The sequence below is a fragment of the Doryrhamphus excisus genome, chromosome 15 (genome assembly GCF_030265055.1).
Source record: "Doryrhamphus excisus isolate RoL2022-K1 chromosome 15, RoL_Dexc_1.0, whole genome shotgun sequence".
NCBI classification, from domain to species: Eukaryota; Metazoa; Chordata; class Actinopteri; order Syngnathiformes; family Syngnathidae; genus Doryrhamphus; species Doryrhamphus excisus.
This window is the reverse complement of record NC_080480.1, coordinates 5900741-5922500: the sequence shown is the minus strand read 5'-3', so window position 1 is coordinate 5922500 and position 21760 is coordinate 5900741. Positions and strand designations below refer to the sequence as shown.

Genomic DNA, 21760 nt, shown 5'->3' with positions numbered 1-21760 from the left:
TTGTATGTGTTATTTTCCCTTATTATGTCTACTATATTGATTAATAGTAGTGTAAAGTTGACTATAGGGGTGTTATTTCATGTCAATAGGGCTTTAATCATGTTAAAAACATATTTAGATGGTTATAAACAGGTTTTCTATGTCTTGTGTGTGTTATTTTCCCTTATTATGTCTACTATATTGATTAATAGGAGTGTAACGTTGACTATAGGGGTGTTATTTCATGTCGATAGGGCTCTAATCATGTTAAAAAATATATATTTAGAAGGTCATAATCAGGTTTTCTATGTCTTATATGGGTTATTTTCCCTTATTATGTCTACTATATTGGTTAATCGGAGTGTAAAGTTGACTATAGGGGTGTTATTTCATGTCAATAGGGCTTTAATCATGTTATTTTTCTTTATTATGTCTATTATATTGGTTAATAGGTTTTATGTTTTGTCGTCAGATGATACGTCATACGTCACCTTTTCTCCTTCTGTGGTTCATCATATCGCATGGTCTGGAGGTTCTGCTGTAGTTGTTTTTGTTCTGCTTTTATTTTTTCTTTTGTGTTGACTGATGGTGCCTACGTTTTTCAGCTCTGTGGCTCTTAAATGCGGGAGCAGCAGAGGTAAAAAATAATAAATAATAATACCCCAACCCACCCACCGAGCTCACCACCCACACCGGCTTCAGGATTTAGCCATGCGCTACGGGGGCCTTGACCTCCCTGACTTGACCTCCCACCTCCACACACACATCCATGACAGCTGGCTGCTGCTACACACCGCCGATGCATCTTTCCACACCAATAAGCTCTAATTGCCACCATGCAGCCGTTTCCTGCTTGTGTTGTCTTGTGCTCGTTTCATCCACACAAGCTACGCTGTGCTCACTTTACAACCTATAACTTTTCCATCATCATTCATGTGTTTTTATCCCCATCGTAGACGAGCGTACGGTGTCTAATGTTTCTTTTCCTGTCTTCCTTGCAACTTGCTGTGGGTCTCCGCGCCTGGTGTGTCCAGTCCTGGAGGAGCACGGTGACCTGCTGCAGAGTCTCAGCTGGAAACACGACGGCTCCCTGCTGGCTTCCACTTGCAAGGTGAGGACGGGCAATGCACATACACACACACACACACACACACACACACACACACACACTTCAGTTCATCCTTGTCTGGTTAATTAGCCTAAAATGGACTAAAGCAATCTCAGTGAAACTTTGGAAAGGTTTTGGGGGACGGAAACACATTTTGCTTTTTCTTTTACTTTTTGCGGACTCCATCATGTCTTCACATGGGTTCTTGAGGCTTTCTTGTGCATCCTGTCGTGATTGACAGAAGTCATTTATTCATAAAGTGCTGCTTCTCATCCCAGATAGTATTCTTCCCTCATTGAAATGTGCATTCTACTTGTCATTGCAGTTATAAGCCACTAGATGTCGCCAGTAATCCAAGATTGTGAGCGATGAGGTGGATGTGTCTGTGATTGTTAGTAGTAATGGGAGGAAACATTGAGCTATGAAGTTGCTGGTAGCAATGTTATTCTTCATTTGATGCAGAATAACACACTTACTGTAAATACAGGAATCGTGAATAATGTACAAGTAGAAAGGAATGTTATCATTCTTCTTATTAGGCATTTTTCATAGTGACTGCTTGCTACTAAAATTTCATGATTTTTTTTGTCATATTATTGCGATTTTATTCTCATAAAATTGAGTTTTTGTCTTTTTTGAAACCTTTTTTCCATTTCTGTTGTTGTGTTTTTATGCTTGTAAAATTCATCCATGCCAAAAATATGTACAGTTAGCTTAAATATGCATATTTTTGGAGTGATAATAAGGAGTATTCAACCACAAAACAACACGATTTATTGATGAATGTGTTATGGAAAAAAACATGAAATTTGAAGTACAAAGTGAGGAAGGATTACTGTACTTTTTAAAAGATGGTACTCGATGTAAAAGAGCGCTGCTCTTGAACACACTGCAAAAAACTAGGACTGAGTTTCTGTGATTGACGTGAAAAGCAGCCCTGATGTGTCGTTTACCGTCAACCCGTCATCCTAATGGCCCTAAATGCAGCACATGTGCCTGCCTAACGGGTATGATTGTCAGGTCAGCACCACGGTCTTTGTTTGTCTTTGCCGTGACACCTAACAAATTACTGCGTCCGTCAGAGGTCACGTCCCAATCAAGACAGCATAATCAACCATCGCCAGCGCCACCAGAACCTACCATCACCCTCAGCATTGCCCGATAGATGGTGGGGGAAGGGGGTGGAGGGGATGGAATCGGTAGTCCAGATCAGAGCTGCAGGGGCCAAAGAGGTTCACTCCCACTTGGGTTCGGGTGTCATTTAACCCCAAAGGCTCTTCTATTCAATTGGCTTATTAAAGCAAATATGGCCTGCACACATGTGGGTCGCTAGAGAAAAGTGATGATAACCATAGAGGAGGTTTTGTCTGGAGACGAGCAAACACTCCCTTGAGGGTCCTGTCACTTCCAGATGTGTCCGCCAAACAAACACGCACTAAAGCCTATGACAATAATCCCCCCCCCCTCATAAATGCACAGATGGGGGGCGCTAGGGGAGCAGAATGTGTATGTTTGGATGTATATGTGTGTAGAAGCAGCAGCTGTTTAATCAAAGTGACAGGTTCTGGTTCTCAAGCCGCTATTAATGAGTTTCTCTCTCTTGTCATGCACACACACACACACACACACACACACACACACACACACACACACACACACACACAGTATGGCTGAGAATCTTCAAGCACCTCAAACCCACTTTAGCCTTTGGTCTCCCATGGTTACGCCCCCCCTTCCCCTCCTCCAGTGGTGTTTCAGTCATGGGATGAAAAGCATAAAGTAAAGACTTGACTTTTCAGGACTTTTTATGTGATGCGACTGAAATATTCCGAAGCTCTGCTGTGTGGAACGCCGCTTAGCAGAGGTGGGAGAGAAAGTCTGTGTTCTTCAAGTCTCAAATCCAATCTCAAACATGCAAGTCCAAGTCAAGTCTGTAATATTTCAACCCTAAAATGACACCATAATTTCTCACAATATTACGACGTCATTGCAAAATTGTGGCTTTTTTTTCTCTCAATCATAATCTTGTTGCTTTCTTTTTTGGTGTTTTTTTTAAACAACTGTTTCAACTTGTTCTTACAGATTTTCTTCTCATAATTATGATTTTAGTCCCATAATATTTTGACTTTATTCTCGTAAAATGATACAGCTTTCTGCAACCTAATTTTCCAAATCATTATTTGCTTTTCTTACTAAAATGACATTATTTTCATTCATAATATTACAAGTTTAGAATTGCAGCTTTTTTCTCCCGTAAGAATATGACAATATATTTTTTATATTTTCCTCTTAATATTTTGACTTTATTCTCCTAAAATGAAAAATGTGTTTGAAAAAATTGAAAAATGTATACATTTCTAACTGTTAATGATATTATTCCCATTATATATATTTTATTTTAGTAATATTAGACATCTTTCCACAACCAAATGTTCCAAAAATGGAACATTATTTGTTATTTTGCTTGTTTCTCATAATATTATGACCTTAAAAAGAATACATTAAATATTTATTTTTTTACTCATTTAATATTTCTACTTCATGCTATTACTTCCTGATAATATTATTGAAATTATGTTATTTTCCCTCATAATATGACATGTTTATTCTTATAATATTGCAACTTTTTTTGTTAGAATAAAACTTTTTTCCTCTTAAAATTTGGACTTTATTATTGTAAAATTACTGCTGTTTTTTATTTCCAGCTATTGCAACTTTCTTCTCATGACGATTATGTTATTCCATAATATTGTTATTCTTTTTCAAAACCTCATTTTCCAAAAATGACAACTTCATTTGTTGTTTTGCTTTTTTCCTCATGATACTACAACTTTAAAAAAGTAATCTTTTTTTCATTTTTTTTTTCATATGTGAACTTTATGCTACTAAAAATGATCATGCTACTTATCCTACTAAACATAATTTTTCCTCACAATATTTCCATCTTATTCTTGTAAAATTACAATGTTTTGTCATACTATTTTAGCTATATTTTTTTGTAAATTTAGTCCTTTTTGCCCTTGTTTGTTTTCTTGTTAAATTGCGGGGCCGCACTTTGGACACCCCCGGTGGCCTCTCCTCCTCTGGATGCCCTGCATCAGAAGTGGAAGTATGTGGCATCTGTAAAGCTGTACTTTGCAACACATTTTAAGGCGACGCTGCAACCGAACGAAGTGTTACCAGTGTGACATATCAAATCCTTTTACAGTACATGAAAGCATAATCCCATAAGTGCCCTGGCCCTAATAAAAGGCTGGTACTGTAAATAAACGCCTGGGGCTACTACATGAGGAACTTGGCTAATCCTGTTTGATAAATAAAATGTGTGTATAGTTCAGGGTGAGGTCACAAAAAAGACACAGCCTCGGGGCGTCGGCGTCTGTGGGTGGCCTCGCTTCACACACACACAGACACGTGCACACACACACACACACACACACACACACACTTGATCTTTGTGCTTGAAGTTGTGTCTTGGTGAATGAATCCTGCACAAAGTGGGTGGAAGAAATGTGGCGGTGTATCAAGCGTGTGTCAAAGTGCCACACAGAGTGTCGCCGTTTCTGTGGCGGCTCGGTCACAGCCTGATTTCATTAGGGTCCACTTCCTCCCAATCATACGCCATCCCCTCTGATTGGCTGCCGTGATCGATGGCGAATGTGTTTGGGGGCGGGCTGGGGCCCAGGCAGACGGATTTGGGTGGGGGGAGGTCGGGGTTGTGTGGAGGTCACAAGAAATGAATTGGACGGATCGTACTGATAAACCAGGAGACACTACGTAGTGTGAGACGTCATTGGGTGGATGAAGACACTTAATATGTTCATGGATCAATAAATCAGGCTGTTGTGGTTGAATGTGGCCCATTATTACTTTAAAAAAAAAGCTTTTTATAAGTATAATAATGTCTGCATGAAGTAGTAAAATGCTAGACACATTCGAAGGCTTTCTATGTCATTATTGTCTTATTTTATCTTATTATGTCTCCTATATTGAGTAATAGGAATGCAAAGGTGACTATAGGGGTGTTATTTCTTGTCTAGAGGGCTCTAATAATATTAACGTGTATTTAAAAGGTTGTAAACAGATTACCTATGTCTTATATGTTGTATTTTCTTTTATTACGTCCACTATATTGAGTAATAGGAGTGCAAAGATGACTATAGGGGTGTTATTTCTTGTCTAGAGGGCTCTAATAATATTAACATGTCTATTTAGAAGGTTGTAAACAGGTTTTCTATGTCTTATATGCTGTATTTTCATTTATTACATCTACCATATTGAGTAATAGGAGTGCAAAGGTGACTATAGGGGTGTTATTTCTTGTCTAGAGGGCTCTAATAATATTAACATGTGTATTTAGAAGGTTGTAAACAGATATTCCATGTCTTATATGTTGTATTTTCTTTTGTTACGTCTACCATATTGAGTAATAGGAGTGCAAAGGTGACTGTAGGGGTGTTATTTCTGGTCTGGAGGGCTCTAATAATATTAACATGAGTATTTACAAGGTTGTAAACAGGTTTTCTGTGTCTTATATGTTGTATTTTCTTTTATTATGTCTACCATATTGAGTAATAGGAGTGCAAAGGTGACTGTAGGGGTGTTATTTCTTGTCTAGAGGTCTCTAATAATATTAACATGTGTATTTAGGAGGTTATAAACATGTTTTCTATGTCTTGTATGTTGTATTTTTTCTCATTACGTCTACTATATAGAGTGATAGGAGTACAAAGGTGACTATAGGGGTGTTATTTCTTGTCTAGCGGGCTCTATTAATATTAACATGTGTATCTAGAAGGTTGTAAACGGGCATTCCTTCATGTAGTAAAGCATCTCCTTTCTTTTTATGGCTGCAGGACAAGATGCTACGCGTGTTTGACCCCAGAGCCCAGCTGAAAGCAGTTCAGGTGAGTACCACACGGGAAAGACTTTGCTCCTATATGCTTTGAGTGTCTGAATGTTCTGAACTTGTATTGACTATGGTGATTTGTTGATTTGTCTGATTGATGAATGGGTGGGTGGGTTATACCAGCACTGTGGCAGGATTGACGTTGAAACCGTGCTCTGGTGAGCACTCGCTCGTTGGAAATGTAGCTTTCCAGTCTTGTGGAACGAAACCTGTCGGCCTCTAAATGGACGTCCTTACCTCCCACTCGGGGGGGGACCAAATAGGGAACGTGCGGGGCGGCCTGACTCAGCACACACAGCGTCCACATGGCGCTGTCCCAATTCAAACGCTTTGGAGACTTGGTATTCCTTATTTGGTCTGCTCCTCCTGCTTAGTCAGGTGTCATGGCTTCATTTAGGTCCGAGTCAGACGGGGGATTCGCTCTTTCTGGACAATGGGACAGGCCAAACCACTTCCTATTAACACCACGTCTGCTTTAAATTCTGGAAAAGCAGGCATTTCCACTCACTTTACGCTATGAAGCCAACTCTAAATGGAACATGAGAGCTTGGTCCTTTTATTCAGGCTCACGTCTAAATCATTTCAAGGCTTTTAAGTAAACATACCAGGCAGATTTGTACACATTCATCAACAACAAGCCAATCACCATATTTCCACACACAGTGACACATTTATGCTGAAAACTCCACAGTTTTTCTACCATAATTTGAACAAGTAGAGCTTCTTATCCCAGTGGCCGGAGTTACATACAATATTTTATTCTCTGTAGAGCGAGAAGTAGCGAGTACTTTAAATGTAGACATGATCAGAAGCCCACATCTTAGTTTTCTGAACCGCCTGCTGACTTGCAGGAATATTTATTTTGTCCATTTACTGCTATTAAGGAGGTGTTCGCACATGCGTCCTTTTGTGGTGTCCTGCGTCCCCCCCAATGGAAATATAATGAAATAGCGGATGTCCCAGCCCTCTTGTAGCCAGGTGGGGTAAATATAGAGCGTAATTATGGCCCCGCTCTGCTGTATTTATAGGAAATAAGACCGTGGCGGGTAATTAAGGTCTTGGACAGGAGGAGGAGAGCATACTACGTCTGTAATCAGGGCGATGTGTAAGAGCGTGGGTGTATTGAGGTCGCTGGAAGACTTTTTGCTTTGTCCCACAACTGAGAGACCCATAGATTGAATTCGAGATGATCCCATCCACTCCCGGTTCTGCTTCGGTTCGATCGACAACAAGAAGTCGCAGAGTACTGTGGCAGACATGGAGAGCATTCGGGACATAACTAGACCAGCAAACAAGAAATAGATGCTGGAGAAAAAAGCTACTTGAGCTTCCTTGTATACACGGACTGGGCCCGGGGCCACAACCAACAACATCAACTCGTAATGTGAATACTCCAGTCCGGAGTAATGATACGCTAACATGGAGCCGCTTGGGAAGATGCTTATGAAACAGTTAGGAGGATTTGGTTATAAAAAAATCATTCCAAGCAAAGCGAAGATTGTTTTTAGCATAAACACGGCACCGTACTTTGTGCAGCAGTCAAATGAATGCATCATTCATTCATTCATTCATTTTCTCCCGCTTTTTCCTCACGAGGGTGGCGGGTGGTGCTGGGGCCTATCCCAGCTGTCTTCGGGCGAGAGGCGGGGTACCCACATCCCACATCACTGCCCTCCCTCTTGTTGTCATCGCATCTGTGTGTTGCTAAAATTACAACCCAGAAAATACCTCTGGCCATGGGGATGTTGATCTGCAGTTGCTGGAAGGGCAAAGAGAGACGGGGGTGTGGGGGTAGTTTGCTGGACTTGGGGTCCTAAATTACCCTTTGTTGAGGACCACAAGCTGGAATGGCTTTGGACTACAACAGGGACGCATGGGCAAGGCCACAGCACGCCGGGCCAAGAATAACAAAGTTGTTCAACGTTTTTGTGCCATCGCCTCCAAGTTCAGGCGGTGGACTGGTTGCTGGTTCAATCCTGAGGGCATATTCATTTTTTAAAAGCTAAAAGTACCAAATGAAAAATAATGCAGCTTGTTGTAAATACCAAAGAGACCAGGCTCAATACTGTCAACCAATCATATTCTCAGAAACACATCCTGCATGTCAAATATGACCAAAATGATGACCAGGAAGCGAGTCGGTTCAGGTCTTTCCGTGACAGTCCTTGCCCGGTCTCTCACTTCGGTACCCAAATTTGCAGTAAAAGTCGGCGAGCGGAAAGTCTGAAGCGAACGGCTGATGTTTGCAAGAAGTCCTGCTTCTCGCCAACGCCAGCTGGCAGCCATGGTGGAGAGATGCGTGTGTTGCCTCATTAGAGAGCTGGCGACTTCCTAACTTTCGAACTCATTCGGGCCTGACGCACATGTGGGGGACACCTGTTACCAGAGACCCGCCACGCTTTGCTCTTTCCTCCGGCTGCATACTTGAAGGGACGACTCACCAGTGTGACAGTTAACCCCTTCTTCGGCCGTCCCTTGGAGATCTTAGTCATCGATAAAGTCAATAACATATCATCATCCCGTGAACTAAACACCTGCTTTGTTTTCTGATGCTCAGTCATGGAAAGCCAACGAGTCGTGACATGGACATGTTTTCACCTCCTCATATTTAACACACATTTATCTTAGCGCAAACATCTCACCTGAGAGTTGTTGAAAGGTCGTAGCTGCCGGGGTTTTATTAGCAGAGGAGAAAGGATGGAACATTAAATGGATCCTGTTGAGGTTTGGGTGAAGCCAGCGGCTTCAGGCAACAACTGAATGAAGTCAGGGTCCCTTAAGTTCATTTAGGGTGGTTAGCGGATCTGATTCTGCTTCCTGTTTCCATTTATTAGCGAGCTAATGCGATTCTAATATACATGTTTATTGGTAATGGTAATGGTTTGATTTCATTTGAACATGCATCAGATTACAATTGAATGCATCCCATAATCAGTTCACAGTTCCACATGTCCAAAAGGAGTAGGAAGAAGCAAAGCTAATTAAATCCTACCCCTCCATCTGGTACTTTTACAATCAGTAACTGTTACATTTGTTCACTTCCTGCTTTCTGTAATACAGTTTTTTTTTTTAAATAATTTTTTTAATTTATTGGTTCTAGAATGTTGATTTTCGGTTTGATATTTAGTTTTTTATATTTTTATTATATTTTTGTATTTGATTGAATAATGTGTTTGTTTTGTTAATTGATGTTTTTCTACCCCCAAGTCATGTCAAATGTTCAGTTTGTCATTATTTTTGCATCAATGTCTGTAACCGGGGGCTGCACGGCGGACGAGTGGTTAGCGCACAGGACACACAGCTAGGAGATCGGAGTTCAATTCCACCCTCGGCCATCTCTGTGTGGAGTTTGCATGTTCTCCACGTGCATGCGTGGGTTTTCTCCGGGTACTCCGGTTTCCTCCCACATTCCAAAAACATGCTAGGTTAATTAGCGACTCCAAATTGTCCATAGGTATGAATGTGAGTGTGAATGGTTGTTTGTCTATAGGTGCCCTGTGATTGGCTGGCCACCAGTCCAGGGTGTACCCCGCCTCTCGCCCGAAGACAGCTGGGATAGGTTCCAGCACCCCTGCATGACCCTTGTGAGGATAAGCGGTCGAAAATGAATGAATGAATGAATGAATGAATGTCTGTAACCGATGAACTGGATTTACATGATCTTAAATGGGAAAATTGGCTTGGTTAGAGTCTGTTTTGGTTTGAGTCGGATCTTCTGGAAGAGATGAATGATGTTAACCAAGGCACTGCTGTATTTTCTAAAGAAAAACAGGACAGAAATTGTAAAAAAAATAAATAAATAAAAGAAGTAGTAGTCGCAAATGTTGGGATTGGTTGGCCACCAGTCCAGGGTGTACCCCGCCTCTCGACCCAAGACAGCTGGGATAGGCTCCAGCACCCCCGCGACCTTCGTGAGGATAAGCGGTAGAAAATGAATGAATGTCTGTAACTGATGAAATGGATTTACATGATCTTATATGGGAAAATATGCTTTGGTTAGAGTCTGTTTTGGTTTGAGTCGGATCTTCTGGAAGAGATGACTGATGTTAACCAAGGCACTGCTGTATTTTCTGTTTTTGTTTGAGTCGGCTCTTCTGGAAGAGATGAATGATTGGCTACCAGTCCAGGGTGTACCCCGCCTCTCGCCCAAAGACAGCTGGGATAGGCTCCAGCACCACCGTGACCCTCTTGAGGATAAGCGGTAGAAAATGAATGAATGTCTGTAACCGATGAAATAGATTTACGTGATGTTATATGGGAAAATTTGCTTTGGTTAGAGTCTGTTTTGGTTTGAGTCGGATCTTCTGGAAGAGATGAATAATGTTAACCAAGGCACTGCTGTATTTCCTAAAGAAAAACAGGACAGAAATTGTAAAAAAAATAAAATAAAAGAAGTAGTAGTCGCAAATGTTGGGATTGGCTGGCCACCAGTTCAGGGTGTACCCCGCCTCTCGCCCGAAGACAGCTGGGATAGGCTCCAGCACCCCCGCGACCTTTGTGAGGATAAGCGGTAGAAAATGAATGAATGTCTGTAACCGATGAAATAGATTTACATGATCTTATATGGGAAAATTTGCTTTGGTTAGAGTCTGTTTTGGTTTGAGTCGGCTCTTCTGGAAGAGATGAATGATGTTAACCAAGGCACTGCTGTATTTTCTAAAGAAAAACAGGACAGAAATTGTAAAAAATAAATAAATAAAAGAAGTAGTAGTCGTAAATGTTGGGATTGGCTGGCCACCAGTCCAGGGTGTACCCCACCTCTTGCCCTGAAGACTGCTGGGATAGGCTCCAGCACCCCGGCGACCCTTGTGAGGATAAGCGGTAGAAAATGAATGAATGAATGAATGTAAACGATGAACTGGATTTACATGATCTTAGATGGGAAAATTGGCTTTGGTTAGAGTCTATTTTGGTTTGAGTCGGCTCTTCTGGAAGAGATGAATGATGTTAACCAAGGCACTGCTGTATTTTCTAAAGAAAAACAGGACAGAAATTGTAAAAAATAAATAAATAAAAGAAGTAGTAGTCGCAAATGTTGGGATTGGCTGGCCACCAGTCCAGGGTGTACCCCGCCTCTCGACCCAAGACAGCTGGGATAGGCTCCAGCACCCCCGCGACCTTCGTGAGGATAAGCGGTAGAAAATGAATGAATGTCTGTAACCGATGAAATAGATTTACATGGGAAAATTTGTTTTGGTTAGAGTCTGTTTTGGTTTGAGTTGGATCTTCTGGAAGAGATGAATGATGTTAACCAAGGCACTGCTGTATTTTCTAAAGAAAAACAGGACGCAGTAGTCACAGATGTTGAGACATCCTTATCAAAATATTTTGTTTCGGTGACTCCACAGAAGGAGAGGTTATACACTCCTGCAGCTGCAGTCGTAGTCGTTCTTGGTTATGAAAATGGGACGCAGGTGTGCATACCTGCATTGAGGGTGCTTATTTTTTACTTTTATTTTTTTCAATGTCCAAGGAGCGACTTGCTGAAATGTGTTCTGCACGTGTCTGTTCTACCACGTCCTTTTTCCAACGTGAATGAGTTCATGTTGAAAGTACTCTTGAGAAGGTAAACACTGAAGTTCTCATGTAGGATACACCCTATTCCAGCAAATGCGAATGCTTGTTAACATTGCGATGATGAGGTGATCAATCAAGCGGCCATATTGGAGGCTATCATGCTCACAGCTGGTTGATACATGTGAAGAAAAAGAGCCTGAACGCAGCATTCGAGGCTGAAACGCTGACATAAAAATGACACTGTGCACATGTGTGCGAGTCACTTGAGTCTGTGGGGGAACTTTGAAGATGTGAAGCGTCTATGATGTGGTTTCGTTCAGGGAGGGCCCGCCAACTGTATTGGTCCCAGCTCTGAAAAATACACATGCGAGGGCTTGTTGGCCGGCCGGTGACGGGGGGAAGGGGTGGCGTGGGCAGGATTAACTGTACCCCAGCACTGAAAAGCCTCAAAAGAATCAGGTCTTTGTTCGCTTCCGATTCTCATCAGCTCCAGGTGTCGTCACGATTTCGCCCTCGGTGTCGTCCCCACACATCTAATGCTGGGCACCGGACTTGAACCGCAATAACCATCGAAGAAACTCCAAGATGATTAAAAATGCACCACAGACCTCATCTGGCGGGTTCTAGGAGGCCATCAGCGCCGTGCAGGCCTGTTTTTCAGTCCGCCCACCGTGCGGTGATGCTGGGTCCTAATCATGGGGGGGAGGGCGACCACAGCCATCGGCGGCCACACGCCCCATTTAGCACCATGCTTGAATAACGAGTGCCCGAGGCCACTTCAGACACCGGAGAGATCAACTCCCTTTTGGTCCATCAAAAATAAAACACACATATAAAACCCAAAAGTGAGTACACCCCTTGCATTTCCATTAGGGTATATTTTTCCAACAGTGCTGTGTGTACACGTATCACAAAAAGTAGACTCTCCAAAAACGATGGACATCATCTTTCGGTTCCTACCAACATTTAGCGTGCATGACTGAACACAGGCCCGCTTTTCGGTGGGGAAAAAAAATTCTTTTAAAAATTTTTTTAAGTCTTTGATGTAAATGAGAATTTTTGTTCCCCTAAGCGGCAATACCTAGATTATTCCCACAAAATCGGTCTAATATCCTTAATTCTTGTGAATTCATTTTCCAAACATTGATAATATTATGGCTTAAAAATAGGTTTCTTTCATATTTAAATTGACATAATTTTTTCTCATAATATTACCAGTTTATTTTCATAAAATTACAACTTTTTTCCTCATTAGAAAAAAAAATTATTTCTTTAATATTTCACATTTTTGCTACTAAACTGACATGATTGGTTTATCATAATATTGTATTATTCTCGTAAAAATTACAACTTTTTCTCATTAAAAATTGACTTTCCCCATGTCAAATTTATTCAGATTTACCCTTTTTGAAAGTGTTTTTTTTTAAATTTAATTTTGTTGTTGAATTATATTTTTACAACGTGCCACAGGCCAATAAAAAAAACAAAAACCCATCCCTGGCACGCTTTTCGGTGGGGAAAAGAATGTCTCCAAAAACTGATTTTTTTTTTAAATGTAAGGAAAAGTCTTTGATGTAAATGAGAATTTTTGTTTTTCTAAGCTGCGATACCTAGATTGCCACAAGATTTGTCTAATATCCTTAATTCTTGTGAATTAATTTTCCAAACATTCATAATAATATGGCTTAAAAATAGGTTTCTTTCATATTTAAATTGACATTATTTTTTCTCATAATATTACTAGTTTATTTTCATAAAAGTAGAACTTTTTTCCTCATTAGAATATTTATGTTTGAAAAATGCAAATGCAAAAACATTTTTTTTTCTTTAATATCTCAGATTTTTGCTACTAAACTGACATGATTGGTTTATCATAATACTGTTTTAGTCTCGTAAAATTACAGTTTTTTCTCATTAAAAATTAACTTTCCTCATGTCAAATTTATTATTATTATTATTATTATTATTTACCCTTTTTGAAAGTGTTTTTTTATAGTTTAATTTTGTTTTTGGTTTTTCAATTTTTACAACGTGCCACAGACCAATAAAAAAACCCCAAAACCATCCCCAGGCCGCCCTTTGGACACCCTTGGTCTGAATACTGTAGCTGGCTTCACTTCCAAGTGAGTAGCAAGGTAACGAGAGTCATGGTCTGGAGATGCATGAGTCCTGCTGGTACTGAGTGGAGCTGCGGTTCACTGAGTCACATTTGCGTTGTTAGCATTATTATTAGCATTCTGTGTCTGGAAAACGCTTGTTATTCCTAGTACGTTTAAAGCAGCGTTCCAGACTCGCTCCAGACGGCGACAGGACTTCAACGGAACAGAGGTGACCAGAACCAACAGAGCGTGCGAGAAGTGGGGAGACTTTTTGTCGCAGGCCTTGGACTTAAAAAGGTACCACTTCTAAAACCCGTCCCGCTCCGGAGTAGACGTCGTTATTCAATAAATGAGGAAAAATTGCAGCGCCGCCTCTCCGTGTGCCAAGACACCCCCCCTTCTTTGGTTCTGGGGATGAAAAAAAAAAGTCTTCTGGATATCTCATTCTGTCTGGAATCTATATTTAACCGGGAGTCCACGTAGTCCGAGATCTCCCCAGCGGCATGAGCGCTCGTCTGGCGTCTGCACCGTCGAGCCGGTCCGTAGGTGCGCTCACGTCACTTTGCTGACTTTTCTGACAGTACAGTACAGAAGCTTCGTGTAAAACCTGAATGGAGCGGAAACCTGAGCGCCAAAGCGAGCACATTGGTCGTGTCTTCTCACTTTCATGCTGTTACAGCTGCAGCCCAGGCGTGTTGTCATTGCGTCTGATTCCGCTCCCTGCCCACGTTCTCACCTCACGCTTGTCAGAAATGTCATATGTAGTAAATCCACTGTAACAAAACCTTCAATGGTACGTGAAGACAGGACGGGACTGTCCCACAAAGACAGATGGACGGAGGATGAAAACACCGCAATGAAGATGGCTTTTGGGGTTTGATGAAAGCTTGGAGGCAACAGTTCTTTATTAGAGGAGGGAAAATTAGAAGAGAAGAGCGGGATGATGGATGGTGCGGGCGAGGAAATGAGAAGCAGGTTGAAGAGATGAGTGACTGCAGCTGCAAGGAAGAGTCGGAAAAGTGACGACACCGCTACCACTGACCCAAAACAACGTGCCGTCTTTGAATCCATGGAATCCATCCTTCCATCCTTCAGTCAGCATCTTCGCTAACAACTGAGATAAAAGAAAGAATAACAAGAGTGTACACGCTTCTGTTGAAGAAAGCCCATTGGGGGGGAACCATTTCATTTTTTATCCAGCGATAAAGCTACCTTATTGGTGTCAGATTATGATGTTTCTTATATGATAACTTTTTCCTTTTTAATGTACAAATGTTTCTTGTAAAATTACATTAGTGTTATCAAATGTAATACTTCTTAATCATAACAATAACAATTAATTAAATACTTAAATTCTAAAATACTAAAATACTAAAATACTAAAATACTAAAATACTAAAATACTAAAATAAATGAATAATAAAATACTAAAATAAATGAATACTAAAATACTAAAATAAATGAATACTAAAATACTAAAATACTAAAATAAATGAATACTAAAATACTAAAATAAATAATTAAACAATTAAACAATTAAATAATACTTTACAACTTGTTTTCTCGTACAATTTTCTCTGAGTAGAATTTTTTTTCCCTCCTAAAATCCAGACTTAATACATGTAATAATTTGACTTTTTTGTCATAATTTTGATGTCCTTGCTGAGACGAGTGGGAGTTACAGGGAAAGGATAAAGAGGACAGCGAGGCGGGGAAAGGAAAGGATACAAAGGACAGCGAGACAAAGAAAGGAAACAATAAAGAGGACAGTGAGATAAGGTAGAGTCAGGAGGAAAGGATAAAGAGGACAGCGAGACCAGTCAGAGTTACTGGGAAATGATAAAAAGAGGACAGCGAGATGAATAAACATTAGCGGGGAATTATAAAGAATAAAGCGATAGCGAAACCAGTAAGCATTATGGGGTAAGGATAAAGAGGACAGCAAAATGAAGAAATAAAAAGACTGTCCCTTGGTTGATAAAGAAGACAGCTAGACGAGGAAAGGATATAGAGGGCAGCGAGTCACGTAGATGCTAAAAAGGACAGCGAGATGATTGAGCGTTATGGGGAGGCGAGACGAGGAAATGACCGGGGACAGTGAGATGAGGAAAGGATAAAGAGGACAGCGAGACAAGGAGAGGACAAAGAGGAAGAAAAGCAAACTAAAATCACTGGTGAATCCATCTCATCCCTGCTGCTTTTTACTACCAAACCCCCCCCCCCCCCCCCCGCCCCCCCATGCTCATCCATATCTACGAGGAAAATAAAAGCAAGAGAGCGAGTGCTGCATGAGCGATCCAGCTGTTGTGATTGTTCCCAGATGTGTATGGAGTCACCTGATATTCATCCTGGTGGGTGAAGCAACATTCCCTACAAGTGACACAGAGGCGCATTCGGCCTTTTGGATGTCCAATGGTGAAATACCTGAGAAAGGGGGAGGTGGTTGACCGGGGGGGGGTGGTGGATGACAGAAGCAGATGGAGTGATCATTTGTGTACATTGGCAGGGAGCATACGAACCCAATCCATAACCATCCGATCGGTCTGACCGCTGGCCTGACGTCCACTTCCCTTTTGTCTACACTGCAGTCTGCCCTGAGTTTGATCATCGCGTTTTTTTCTTTTAGAAACGTTTTCCCAGATCTTCATGACAGACACCTGCGCTGATGTGACTTCATTTCCTCCATTTTCCTAATATGATCCTGAGGACTTTAACAGATTGTGTGCATATTTAGTGGTTGTGATCGGTGCTGATTCAGGGTTTTACTTCATGGGGTCCATGGAAAAGGGTGGCATGCCATCCATGGGTCGGGGATGAGTTCAAATAATTCGGGGTCTTGTTCTGAACAGGCCTGCTTTTCGGTGGGGAAAAAAATGTCTCCAAAAAATGAAAAATTTAAAATGTAAGAAAGTCTTTGATATAAATGTGAATTCATTTTCCAAACATTGATAATATTATGGCTTAAAAATAGGTTTCCTTCACATTTGAAGTGACATTATTTTTCCTCATAATATTACCAGTTTATTTTCATAAAATTACAACTTTTTTCCTCATTAGAATATTTATTTTTGAGAAATGCAAATGCAAAAAAAAATTTTTTCTCTAATATTTCAGATTTTTGCTACTAAACTGACATGATTGGTTTATCATAATATTGTTTTATTCTCGTAAAATTCCAACTTTTTCTCATTAAAAATTTACCCATGTAAAATTTATTCAGATTTACCCTTTTTGAAAGTGTTTTTTTAAGTTTAATTTTGTTGTTGAATAATATATTATTTTTCCTCATAATATTACCAGTTTTTTTTCCATAAAATTACTTTACTAAATTACTAAAAAAAAACGTTTTTAATCTTTAGAATATTTGTTTTTGAGAAATGCAAATAATAATAAAAAATATTTTTTTTCTTTAATATGACAGATTTTTGCTACTAAACTGACATGATTGGTTTCTCATAATATTGTTTTATTCTCGTAAAATTCCAACTTTTTCTAATTAAAAAAAAATTGACTTTCCTCGTGTAAAATTTATTTAAATTTACCCTTTTTGAAAGTGTTTTTTTTTCAAGTTTAATTTTTTTGTTGAATTATATTTTTACAACGTGCCACAGGCTGTGAGTGTGAATGGTTGTCTATATGTGCCCTGTGATTGGCTGGCGACCAGTCCAGGGTGTACCCCGCCTCTCGCCTGAAGACAGCTGGGATAGGCTCCAGCAGCCCCCGCGACCCTTGTGAGGAAAAAGCGGTAGAAAATGAATGAATGAAAGAATGAACGTGCCACAGGCCAATAAAAAAAAAAAAAAAACCCAGCCCGGGGCCGCCCTTTGGACACCCTTGATCTGAATACTCCCTGAATACTCCCTTTTCCTAATATGATCCTGAGGACTTTAACATATTGTGTGCAGATTTTGTGGTTGTGATCGGTGCTGATTCAGGGTTTTACTTCATGGGGTCCATGGAAAAGGGTGGCGTGCCATCCATGGGTCGGGGATGAGTTCAAATACCTCGGGTTCTTGTTCAATGGAACAACTGACATGGGGGTTGTTGTGTGCGGCATCTGCAGTGATGCGGATTCTGCATCGGTACTTCACGGTGAAGACGAATGGAGGACGTAGGAGACATCTGAACGTGCGTTGGTCGCGTATGTGGGGGGCGACACACACGGGAGTCCACCATTTTCCTTTCTTCCCTTTTTTGTTTTTCTTTTGATATCTCCAAGAGTTGTGACCAGTTCAAACTCATGCTTTCATCGAGGTCCCCCACCCCACCAAAATGAGACTTCAGCTAAGATTTACGACTACAGAGGATAGATAGTGTTTGGCAAGATGTGTATATATACGCACACACACACACAGGTCCAGATGCTTTTTGTCCTCTGGCTGCCCTCGAGTGTCTTAGCAGTCGTCATCTCTTTGACGGCTAACTTGGCTTTGTCGGGAAGAAGGTGAAGAACCTGCTAATCTTGCACCCATCTGACTGGCAGCAGCGTGAGTCTTCTGATCAAAGCGGAAGATGACACGATGGCGGTGCACGCGTAGCTGTGAGGTCAGGTTTATTTACATTTAGCAATGGAGCATACCATCTGAGGCCGGAGGGATGTTGTCATGGCAAAAACGGAGCCGCTTTGGAGAAAATGGATGTCTTCTCAATATATGGATCCCCTGTTGAGGGAATCTTTTTTTTATAAGTTTACACCAGGAGGTTGAAAGGCATGGATGTGTTTTTTTCCCAGTTGCCTTGGAAGCGTCGTTAAAGCTTTCAGGAATAATTGTAAATGATGATACTTTATACACACGGCACACTATAAAAGATACGTTGGAGCCAGGACTCAAAAGACACACGCTCAGTTCAGTTGGCGTCTGGAATACAACGTTGGCCAACCTGAGTCCAGTCCTTCTTGCAAAACATATGGTGGAAATACTGCCTTTTTTCCATTTAGACACGCTGCCTTGTTTTAATCCAACAAACCTGCATCACGGTTAACTCATCCCGAGTCATAAAACACAACAGCAGAATATTTAACTGTCTTCTATTAACTACTGATGCTTAACTATACAGACTGCTGTTAAATAAAGTAAATCATTCATTCATTCATTCATTTTCTACCGCTTATCACACAGGTAATGGAGGGTCGGGGTGGGGGTGGGGGCACTGGAGCCTATCCCAACATCTGGGACTACTTTTTTTTTTTTTTTTAACAATTTTTGTCCTGTTTTCTTTAGAAAATACAGCAGTGCCTTGGTTAACATCATTCATCTCTTCCAGAAGATCCGACTCAAACCAAAACAGACTCTAACCAAAGCAAATTTTCCCATTTAAGATTAATTAATTCATTCATTCATTCATTTTCTACCACTTAACCTCATGAGGGTCGCGGGGTGGGGGTGTTGTTGCTGGAGCCTATCCCAACATCTGCAACCTCTTTTTTTTTTTTTAAACAATTTTTGTCCTGTTTCTCTTTAGAAAATACAGCAGTGCCTTGGTTAACATCATTCATCTCTTCCAGAAGATCTGACTCAAACCAAAACAAACTCTAACCAAAACAAATTTTCCCATTTAAGATTAATTCATTCATTCATTTTCTACCCCTTATCCTCATGGAGGGGGTGTTGTTGCTGGAGCCTATCCCACCTGTTTTCGGGACCCCGAGAGGCGGTGTACACCCTGGACTGGTGGCCAGCCAATCACAGGGCACATATAGACAAACAACCATTCACACTCACATTCATACCTATGGACAATTTGGAGTCGCCAATTAACCTAGCATGTTTTTGGAATGTGGGAGGAAACCGGAGTACCCGGAGAAAACGGGGGAGAACATGCAAACTGATGAGAAGGCCGAGGGTGGGATTGAACTCGGGTCTCCTAGCTGTGAAGTCTGCGTGCTAACCACTCGAGACCCTGGAGAAAACCCACGCATGCACGGGGAAAACATGCAAACATGCATGTTGCATGCAATGCAAACTCCACACAGAGATGGCCGAGGGTGGAATTGAACTCGTGTCTCCTGCGCGGGAACCACTCCTTCACCGTGCAACCAAAAGTAAATCAAACAAAATAAATAAAAACTACTCACCCTTTGGAGGCACCTAGAAGTGATTATGAATATAATCTGAATATAAGACGATAAGTCTCTCTCAAGATCCCATTAAAAAGAACATTTTAGACAAAATCACAGGCAAAAACCTTTTTTAAACCAAGCAAATGTATTTTTAAAAGGTAAAATTAGCCTGAAATCTGTTTTTTTTCAAGTGTATGTCTCTGTGTGAGTGCCAGGAAGAAAAGCTCAGTCACCATGAAATCTCTTCCACATCTCTTGTGAAGTCTCTTTTGCTCTTTTCAACCCCACTTTTCTCATCTTTTGCGTATTTTTCCAGGTCTAACATCGGATCTCTCATATTCTTTCGGATTATCGCTAATCTGACACACCGCACAAACTCAGTAGTTGTTTTTGCGAGCCACAGTGGCTGCCTGCAGGATGAAAAATGATGGTTTACGCAATCCAGGACGCATATATTAAGCGTGTCATTTAACTGTTGAGCGTAAAATGTTTGCTAATCCCGCTTTGAGTACACACCAAGCCAGAAAGCATCTGTACAACGTCCAGTCGGTGTCAACGGGCTTGACGTCTTTGTTTCAGAAGAATAAATCGAGTTTGAAGCCAGCGGTGTGGCCTGTGAAACACACATTCAGCTGACCACAAGACAAAAACATTACCGCCATTGTTTAGTGTCCCAAGAACGTCTTGTTGCACCCATGCGTGTCCAGCGCATTACCCTAGTGGGAAGAATGCCGGTAGGCTGCAAAATTGGAAGGCGTCAAAAACCCCAGACAATATGCAAAACTGGACCTTCACCAGAATCGAGAAAAAAAAAAAAAAAGGAGCTGGTATTGAAATGAAAAGCACGCCTGCAGACTGGAGTGTGTACGCTGCAGAACCTGAGTAAGACCAGCTAATCCAGAGTCCAACTTGGCAACGTTGAGCATTTTCCCCTTCTGCTGCCATTTATTAGCATCATGAAAAGCGAGGCAGCATACCCGTGAGGGAGTTTGTTAGCTAATAAGCTCCTGATGTCCAAGCCGCACTCCTTGCAAGCTTGAATGTCACTTGTTGGAGGCTCCTGTTAGATGGAAACTCCACCGGCTACTGTAGGCTGGCTACCAGTTCAGCATCATTTCCACCAAGTGGTGCAGTTCACTTTGTTGCCTTATGATTGGAACCAGAAAAACCCTGACGTGGCTTGCATTTGTAAGCTTATACAACCATCGTTAGGTTGCACCATACATACAACCAAAGGGTCCGTCCAAAAAACCCAATCACACAGAAACCCAATCAAATTTTCCCTTAAGAAATCATTCATTGATTTTGCTGGAGCCTATCCCAGCTGTCTTCTCTGGGGCGAGAGGCGGGGGACACCCTGGACTGGTGGCCAGCCAATCACAGGGCACATATAGACAAACAACCATTCACACTCACATTCATACCTATGGACAATTTGGAGTCGCCAATTAACCTAGCATGTTTTTGGAATGTGGGGAGGAAACCGGAGTATCCGAAGAAAACCCACGCATGCACTGGGAGAACATGCTGAGGGTGGACTTGAACTGGTGTCTCCTAGCTGTGAGGCCTGCGCTAACCCCTCGTCCACCGTACAGCCCTGTGTTAATCCAGGGCTAATCCAGGATTAATAATAAACAAACCTCATTTCACTTCTGAAATACCAATCCATCATTTGTTCACTTCCTGCTTTCATAATATAGTTTAGGTTTTTTTTTTTTTTTTGGTCCCATACGGAAGTACGAGGTGATATGACCATACAATGACATAATGTGTACCATAGTAAGTGTCAATATAGTGATATATATAGCATAGCATCATGACTGGTTCAAGACTCTTCATCCTTGTATTTAGCAAACATCAACTGCTTGTATTGTTTCTTGAATTGGCTCATCGTTGTGCATTGTTTGAGTTCCTTACTCAATCCATTCCATAGTTTGATTCCACATACTGAAATGCTATGGCTTTTTAACGTAGTCCTAGCATATAAGTGTTTCAAATTCAGTTCTTCCCTGAGATCAGTTGTTCTGTGGCCATTGTGAAACGCCAAAACCTGAACAATGAACATAAAAGCGCTGACTGTGAAAGAA

The 21760-nt window shown here is 41.1% G+C and overlaps 1 protein-coding gene across 2 annotated transcripts in view; it reads left to right on the top strand.

The window, feature by feature from the left end:
* The window catches only part of coro7 (coronin 7), a 97695-nt gene that overhangs the window by 6679 nt on the left and 69256 nt on the right, over window positions 1-21760 (top strand). For both annotated transcript variants that reach the window (XR_009119530.1, XM_058048780.1), the window contains exons 6-7: window positions 1014-1090; window positions 5944-5994. Coding sequence is in view for 1 of the 2 variants with exons in the window: in XM_058048780.1 (XP_057904763.1) it covers window positions 1014-1090; window positions 5944-5994 (128 nt within the window). In the remaining variant the exon portion in view is untranslated. The remainder of the gene's footprint in view (window positions 1-1013; window positions 1091-5943; window positions 5995-21760) is intronic.